Source organism: Egretta garzetta, unplaced genomic scaffold, assembly GCF_000687185.1.
Source record: "Egretta garzetta isolate BGI_Z169 unplaced genomic scaffold, ASM68718v1 scaffold234, whole genome shotgun sequence".
In the NCBI taxonomy this organism is placed as follows: domain Eukaryota; kingdom Metazoa; phylum Chordata; class Aves; order Pelecaniformes; family Ardeidae; genus Egretta; species Egretta garzetta.
In genome coordinates this window covers 431,393-439,891 of record NW_009259528.1, presented here as the reverse complement: position 1 = coordinate 439,891, position 8,499 = coordinate 431,393, and the positions used below count along the sequence as shown (strand labels likewise).

Genomic DNA, 8,499 nt, shown 5'->3' with positions numbered 1-8,499 from the left:
GGATTACTCGAGACGGTGTTCCTGGTGTTTCCTTCAGCGATTCGAAGCCTCGGGTTTACAGCCGTGGTTTGTTTTGTGAAGCACAGCGCCGAACTCATCGCACGGCAGCAGTAAAAGGGGGTTGTCCTCTAGTGGCTCATCACGGACCTCGTGTTTCATGTGTTATTTTCTATGGCTTTTGCTGCTTTATCTCTCTCTACTTTGAAGATCACGGAAAAGCCAGTGGATTCTGCTGCTGCTTTGACTTCTGTTGTTGCCCATAGTTCTCTCCCCTTTTCTCCCTAGTCCTTTTGAAGCCCTTTGCTATTAGAAAGTTCCCTTTCCAGTCTGGTGCTCTCCCCTTGTGTTTCATTCACTTGCACCGCTTTGCGGGGCGGCCGCTGTGCCAGATGCGTGTTTATTAACCATGCTCTGCTCAGTAGGAGCAGGGATGTTCAATTTGGGGAATTTCAGGGAAGAAAAGACAGAAGGAGTTGCAGGCTCCTAAATATGAATGCCTCTTTCTTTCCGTGGTTCAGGGCAGCTGAGCCCTCCAAGGGATGGGGAACGAAAGAATCAGCTTGGTGCAGTCCAGCCCAGAAGCTGCAAGCTGGGGACCTTGGTGGACCTTCCCCACGTGCAGGAAGGCTTCTTGTCTGGTGTCCCCTGGTAGTGCCGTGGCAGCAGGAGCAGCAGGGTATGTTTTCCAGCAGGCTGCGTGGACAGAGCATCTCCTGGGGCTGTAGAAGGGGCATGCACATGGAAAAGGGGAAGGGTTTTTCTGCTGGGGCGGGTGGTTCCTGCCCAAACACCCCCGCCCTCCACAGGAGAGGCAGGTAGGCCAGGCCTGATCCCTGTGGGTGTGCTCGGAGGTTAATCTTTTGCTTTCCCAAGAGGACTAGCGGCGCTTCGGGATATCCCTTCATCTCCCAGGGGCGCAGCTGAGCAGCGGTGCTGCTGGTGGGGGTCAGCATGGTGGGTGCCATCCAGGGTGGTGGCCGGGGCACCTAAACCTGACCGTCGTTTCTCCAGTTCTGAGTCGAAGCCCTTTGAGTCGGCATGTTGTGTCCTCTCCTGCTGCCCGACTCCTGGATAAATGCAGGCTCCAGCTTCGTCTGGTGTACACGTGGCATGGATTAGGTCACAGCCAGTTACAAATCTCTGCCAAAACCTGTAACTCAGGCATAGGTTTCCATCCGTGCTGTCCTTGGGCAGCCCCTACGAGTGGTTTTAGGCAAGACAGTGATGATTTTGAAGACCCCGCGCTGCCCAGGCATGTGCACTGCAGCTGCAGCTTAGATTTAGGCCACGGGGATTTTGTTTCTCTGGAGGGTTTCTAAGAGAAGTACTGGCATACTTGCATTTTTTATTTACTGGGCTGATGTTGATCCTGGAGGGTGTCTTTAAATAGCCTTTAAACACGAAAAGACCTTGCCTATCTGAAACCAGGTGTTTTAGATAAACTTGCAGCTGTACGCACCCACAAAAGGTAAGTGGCGTGCAGGGCCCGTATTAATGCTCCTAATGATACGCCCTGGTTTGAACCCGTACTTTGGTCACAGCGCTCGTACACTTCGGTATCTTAGAAGTTCATTAAGAGAGACACCGTGTCTTTCAGGGTTGCTGTTTATTAATTTACTGTTATCATGAGCGAGGTGACTGATGATTATCTCTGGTGTGGCTCTGAATCACAGTTGTAGGAAGTGAGAAAGGGTTCCTTAATGGTCTCGCAGCTTAATAATTTTTAAATGAAAATGTACTCGGAGTGTATCATTAACAAAAGGAGGGATGCAAGAGAGCCTGGCCAAGGCATTCGGCGGGGATGTGCGTCATGCAGTGGGACGCTGGGAAGGTAGGGTTTTGCCCGTGGGGCTGGTTGCTCGTTGCCGGTGCTGCCTCCTGTCCTTCACAAGAGCGTTCCTTTTTCATTTACTTACAGCTTGGCTCGGTTACAACTATGTGTGTCGAAAGTTTTATCTGCTGAGTGGGTGCCAAAATGTGTTGGCCTGTTTGGAGAGCAGAGCTAGAGAAAGGAGCCTGTTTGGAGAGCAGAGCTAGAGAAAGGAGCCTGTTTGCTTAGACTTTATTTTATTCTTTTTAACGTGGCTTCTCTTTCAGTGTAGCACTTTGGGTTTGTTGAGATGAGGTTTTTTGTGTCTCTTTGGGAAATGACCATTTGGACCTGCATTTGCCATACTGCCTGACCTTGAGGTCTTTGCGGCCTCTCTGGCAGAACAAAATGTTTTCTGCGGTATCAAACCATTTTTCAGCTTTCCATTGTGGTGCAAACCCCTCTGCTGGGCGGGAGGTCGTTCTTCAGGCCTGCCCAGCCCTTCTGATGGGAAGATCATTTGTTTGCGTTGCCAGTGGGTGTGGGAGGAGGGGAAGAAGCCCTCCTTCTAGAGGAGGTGCCCGCTGCTGCTGCAGGGGGCTGAGTCGCACGCTTGCCTCTGGCCGGACCCTGGGCACGAGTCACCCCAACCGTGCAGCTCCTTCCATCTGCCCCCATCTTTGCAAAGCTGGTCTGAGACCACGGGGTTGGATGTGAGGAGCGTCGAGCTCTTGGAGGCGCAGCCTGAAGTCCAGGGAAGCTGCTCTTCAGACATGTGTCATTTCCATAGGGCTCAAATACTGCAGGAGCTCAAGTCTTCATCTGCTGTTGGCCTCGCTCTCTGCTACTCTTCTGTGGCTGTAAAAGTTTGCATGAACTTTTGAGGGACCAAGTAACGATAACCCCCGAGAAAGATGAGTAACTGTCCTTCAACCAGCCTTTGAGCAGCACGTAACGACTGAGACCCGTGTCTACACCGGGTTAGGGAGGGGTGAGGGAGATGCTGAACAGCCACCCATGCAAGAAGAGTATGAGGTTCTTGGTGCTGACTTAGGCAAAGGTCTAGATAACCCCCGTGTGTGCCTGAGTAATTAAAAGCCTGTCTTGCAGCTCGTATGGGTCAGATGCGCAGGTAGATGGGGTAGGAAGCCTTCATCCTGCTGTCTCCAAACTTGAGTCCTCAACTTGGTCTTGGCTCATGCAGGTTGTTGTGTCGAGTGGCACATTCGATGGTGTTACCAAAGCAAGCCCACCTTCAGGCAACGGAAATACAGAGGGTGCTGAGGAGGTACTGAGTGAAGGTCTGTTTGAGCCCCTCCGTAGCTTCCAGCAGCAGCCCAGAGCGGGGGCCAGGGACGAGTTTATGATTGGGACACCACCGTGCATTGTCCCAGCTTCCATTGATTTATGACTTGAGATACCAGAGGCCGTGCCTTTCTTCTTGATAGTCCTTGATGAACTTTCCTGCCGTGAATTCATTGTAATGATTTTTTCCAGCCAAGTGAACTTTTGCTCTGTCCAGCGGAGTTCCTCTGTTTAACTGTGTCCTGTTTGGTGGTTCTGGCTGAGTTTCCCCACAGTCCTTCCTGCTGCTGCTTTTGCACTTTGCAAACCTTAAAAAAGTCGCTGAGGTGGAGAGATATCTCCTGTCGCCTGCTGGCGACCATTCACCATCGCAAAGCCAAGTGCCTGGGGCTCAAGGCGCCGGGTTCAAGACTGCACGTCCACCCTGGATACTGAACGAGGCAGGGGGAGGCAGTGCTGTGTGGCCGCGGCGCTGAGCCCCCACCAGCCTGCGCTTGTGTCCAGCTTCATCCTTTCAGCAGCCGGCCGTGATGTCCTGTCGAGGAGAAGTGATGCAAGAGGATTAGTTCTCTTTTGGAAATTTCATATATATCTTAAAACCTGATGAAGCTGCTAGAAATGCAGATCCTCTGCAGCTCCCGCTGCTTATGAAACCACTAGAGCTTCTCAAAAGGTACAGGATTTCTTCCCTGAGAGGGATATGATGGGCATGTTAAAACCAGGTATCTTGTCCCCATACCATTTAGCTCCAGGATGGGCTTGGTTCCACCTCTGCTAGCTTGGAGGGCTGGAAGGAGGTACTGCTTGCTTTCTTAGCAGAAGATAGAGCTGGCGTCCCACCTGCCTGCTCATAGCCATGGTTAGATGTTGGCCTCCAAGTCTGGAAACCTATTGCAAACCACGTCAATGGAGACACAGAACTGCTGGGTGCAGCTTGCTGTGTTCTGTGTCAGAGCAGGGCCGCCACGCCAGTCCAGCTTCTAAAGGTAAGTTAGCGGCGGTCCTGGCTTCTTGCACTAATTCCTGGAGCTCTCAAAGGGGACGGTTTTGGTGAAACGGGGTATTGCTCTGACATTTTGGTGAAACGGGGTATTGCTCTGACGTTTTGGTGAAACGAGGTATTGCTCTGACGTTTTGGTGAAATGAGGTATTGCTCTGACGTGTTGGCTCCCGTTCGCTGGGGGACCCCCGGGTGAGCCGGTCCCGCCTGGCATCTCTGAACTGCAGAGCTGGTGGGTTTGACTGTGTCTCACGACTGGACAAAATTCAGCCCAGCTGGCGGTCTCCTGATGCTGTGCTGCGAGTTTTCCTTTGCAGGGTACTTGGTGCAGGAGTCCTGGCTGGCTGGCTTGTTTGAAGGGGTAGGGTGCCTGCCTCCTCGCGGTGAGAGACAGGACATGTACCAGGGCTTATTTACCAGTGAGAGCCACAACCCATTAATTAAATTCCTAAATCTCATATGTCAGAAATTATTACATGTAAACACAATTCCTCCCTGGAAATTTTTTTGATACTGAATTCAGTGTGTAGTCAAAAATGTACCCTTATCCTCCTTCCCTCTTGCCCCTGCCGTGGGAGGGACTGGTACTCAGTTTACCATTTCCGTAACCCGGTGTTTTTCTCCAAAAGAAGATGCAGAAGCGTGGCCGTGTGTCCCAGGCAGCTTTGCCTGGTAGGGGAGCGGTGGCATGCGGCTCTGTTTCGACGCAGCATTTCTCACGCGGATGCCGTCGCGCCGTGCAGAGCAGCTCGGTGGGCTGTCGGTCACGGCGCTCTGCGCCGCTGGGCACTGGGCTTGCCGGTGGAGGTCCCTGGGCTACACCGTCTCTGTGGGTTTTAGCTAGTCACCTACCTTCTGGCCGAGTAGTTCCCTTCTTCTTGGCTTTCTCGGAGGCTAAAGAGATGCGCTTGATCGCGTCGTGTGGGTGTTCAATCCCGAGACTTACCCATACTGCAGTGAGAACGTCCCTGATGTTCCCTCTTTTCGCGAGATAGCCGGTTGTCGCGTTGTCGGTGGTCCCGCCGTCGTGGCGTGATCCGCAGCAGCCCTGTAGCAGAGCCCAGGCGTCGAGGCAAAGCGGTTCTCCGTTTGCAATGTCAAACCTATTGTTTGCAAAAATGAGCGTGAGCCAGACTGTTGAAACGGGTTCATTTAGGGGAGGTCACTTAGCAGAACTGCTCCGAATATAAAAAATAGGGCAACCATGCAAGGATTTCTTGTTTAAATTGTTATTTTTGTCAGCGGCTGACAAGATGCTTTGTTTGTCAAATATTTATTGCCCATGCGGCTGTCCCTTGTGATTGCTGGAATGAGGATGGGAAGATTATTTATTTTTATAACATCTGTCCTTGCAGATTTGCCCCAAAAACGTCGGAGCACAAGCTGACTCACTCGTTTTCCTGTGCTGAGGAAATGAGAGTAGTAACATCATCTAATTCGGAGATAGAGAAATGCCTGCTTGGGTGCCTTCAGGGGGGCGGATTCAATGCCCAGCCTGCTGCGTTGAAGTCACGGTCTAGAAATGAGCGCCCGATCTGCAAGGTGACCGGAGCGAGCCTGGGTTTGCTGGCTTGGGTTTTGGGGTTTTTTTTGCCAGGGTTGCATAAAGCTCGATTGTGGCAACCCGAAATGTGCAAATTTATACCAGGAGAAAAATATTGCAGCTGCGATCAAAAATAAGGTCTTGCTAAGAGCTCAGAAATTCCTGCGGGTTAAGTAAAAACACTTGAGCTACCACCACCTTGAAAACCTTGTGTGTGAGCGGTGTTTGGCATCTCCAGCCGTCTGTCTCCAAGCTGAAAGGCCGCTTGTTTCGGGTAGCTGGGATGTCTCTGCCGGGCTCCTCAAGATCTTCTGTGTTACGTTCCTGGCAGGGGCCGGGGGCCGAGGTAGCGGTGCCAAAAGGCACAAGCGTCAGAGGCGGAGGGTGCCAGGGAGCGGGTGAGGTCTGCTGTGGTTTGTTCAGAGCGCTGAATGAAGAAAGGGAGCCCAGTTCAGCAGCCTGCCTGGTGCGAGGGAGCGCTGGCAGCCACAGCCCCGAAACCTCTGCAGGGTATTTGGTGACGCATCGCTGTATTACTCAGCTAAGTCTGAAGGGAAAACATCACATTATTTCTGCTCATGTCTGGGTGCTGGGGGAGGAGACGAGTCCCGCGTGCAGGGAAGAGGGGGGACAGCAGCACGGGAAGCAGGAAGGTGGGTGGCACGGGAAGGGCGCCGGGTGCTGGAGAAGTCCCACTTCCCTGTCCGGACCAGCGAGCCAGGCTCCGCGCCGTGGTGGTGGGATCCTGGAGGTGAAGTGCACAAAATTTCCAGGGTAACTTCCATCTTGGTGGGGTTTTTCCCTGGGAAGGAGTGGAGCTGACTTTGAAGCATTTACTGCCATAGCCCATTCAATGAGTCAAACGCAAGCTTGGGAAGAATCTCTAGGTTTAGGGTTACGGGAGCTAAATTGGGGCTTCAGAGGCTCCGAGGTTTCTCCATCGTTCTTCAATGTGATTGTAATCGAATCTTTGCTTCCACAAGCAAAACTCCCCTCTTCCCTCTTCCTCCTTCTCTTTTGAGTGTAATAGTTTTGCTTTTCTGCAGCAAATGACTCTCTTTTATAGAAGGTTTTTCCCCTGTTTTTGGTGATGGACGCTTTCGATGACATCAGCTCGCCCATTTGCAAGAGCAGCCATGGGAATTGCCCTGGTAGAAGGAAATAATTTTTTAAGGAAATGTCCCATAAACTTAATTTGTATGCATCGAATTCAGCTGGTAGGGCAAAAGGCTTGGCTTTTGTTTTTAAGTAAGATGGCAGGATTTGGGAGCGGGTTTTAAACAAGAAGTTCTCTCAGTCTCCGGAGGCTTAAGCATGCATTTGACTGCAAACTTGAAAGCTTGCTTGATCATTTTATCATTTCAAAAGTCTGTCTTACCATTTGCTTGTGTGATCAGCTGAAAACATTTTGAAAGCCTCTCTTTTTTTTTTTTTTTCTTTTTTTGTTTTTCTCCTGGAGAGATGTCCAGGCTGCAGTACCAGAATAGGGCGTGCATTGAATGCTTGACTGGAAAAAAATGAATCATCATCCTAGTGGTGTGAGATAGCCCTATAAATAAAAATGCAGCTGGGGGAGTCCCGACCCTCCTCTTGCTGCTGGGTCAGGGTTTCCTCGGGGCGGCGAGCGCTGCCAGCCGCCGGTCGGATGCTAACCCTGTTCGTACGGGGCCGGCCCTCCGGCTACGTGCGCGGCCGTGTGACTAACGTGCCCTTAATGGCACCGTCCTAGGAGAGCGCTTCTGCGCTGGCACCGTGCCGGGGCTGTTGGGAGCTGCGTGTTCAGCGGGGAGTCCCTCCCCGAGTGGGATGCTGCCTGCCTGAGCTGCGGCTCTTGGTGCGCTTCCAGCGCTGCCCGTGCCAGCTACGGCAGGCAGCGGAGGGGAATTAAGGGCACAATAAGGACATCAGCTTAGACCTTATCGCGACGAACAGCCCTGCTTGCTAATGACAAATCTTTCCTCCTGCAACGCAGGAGAGCTCTGCCTTCCGTGAATGGCTGAGCGTGGGTTGGCCCGAGGATGCTCAGGGGATCTCTGGAATGTCCTGCTCAGCTCCCATCTCTCCTCCTTCATTCCCACCCCTTGGCTGTGGCACGTGGCACTTGCCCTTGCTTCTTGCCCTGGTCCTGTTTGTAATGCAGCCCTGCAGGTGCTGGCTAAAGACGTGGGGGGGGTGGGCAGGAGGAGGTGCTGCCGTGTGTCCTCAGGTCCAGAGTTTATACATACTTGAATTTCTAGAGGAAGATGGCAGATCGTCCGTGTGTTTCGTTGGGACAGCCCTAAGTGTTCTTTGTTTGGTGCTTTTCTATTAATCGCGCAGAGGTTCTGCTCCTGACAAATGTCAGCCGTGGCTGGGAGAGGCCCCCAGGCACGGTGCGTTCAGCTCTCGGGTGGGGGGAGAGGGTGCTCCCTGAAAACACCTCTCCAGGTTCAGCTGATGCGGGCAAGCACAGCTCCTCCCTTCCAGGGCCAAATACTGAAGGAAGAGCTGAGGTTGCTTTTTCAGATGCCATGCACTGAGCAGAGGACACCGATAGTTCCTCCGGTAGCGCTCGGAGCAGAGGACACCGATGGTTCCCCATTTCCAGCAGGTCTGTGCTACGGTGGACTCCCTTGTCTCAGGGGTCCCATCTCTTCACGCAGGAGGAGCGCTAAGGAGAAGCCTCCTGCCTCTGCCTGCAGCCTGCTTCCGCAGAGCGGGGGAGCTCCTCGTCCCACCGGGGCGGTGGCTGACAAGGCTCGTTTCTTTTGGCAGCCGGGCCAGGAGATGCTTGGCAGGTGGCTCAGTCAAGCCTGATCTTAAAGACACCTGAGATCTTGGTGTCTCCCAGTGTGTCAGCCT

General features: G+C 52.7%; 1 protein-coding gene across 1 annotated transcript in view; it reads left to right on the top strand.

The window, feature by feature from the left end:
• The first annotated feature begins 4,839 nt into the window (after positions 1–4,839).
• Positions 4,840–8,499, top strand: part of PAPSS2 (3'-phosphoadenosine 5'-phosphosulfate synthase 2) — an 18,363-nt gene continuing 14,703 nt past the window's right edge. The window contains exon 1 of the mRNA XM_035893089.1: positions 4,840–4,944. Coding sequence (XP_035748982.1) covers positions 4,840–4,944 — 105 coding nt within the window. The remainder of the gene's footprint in view (positions 4,945–8,499) is intronic.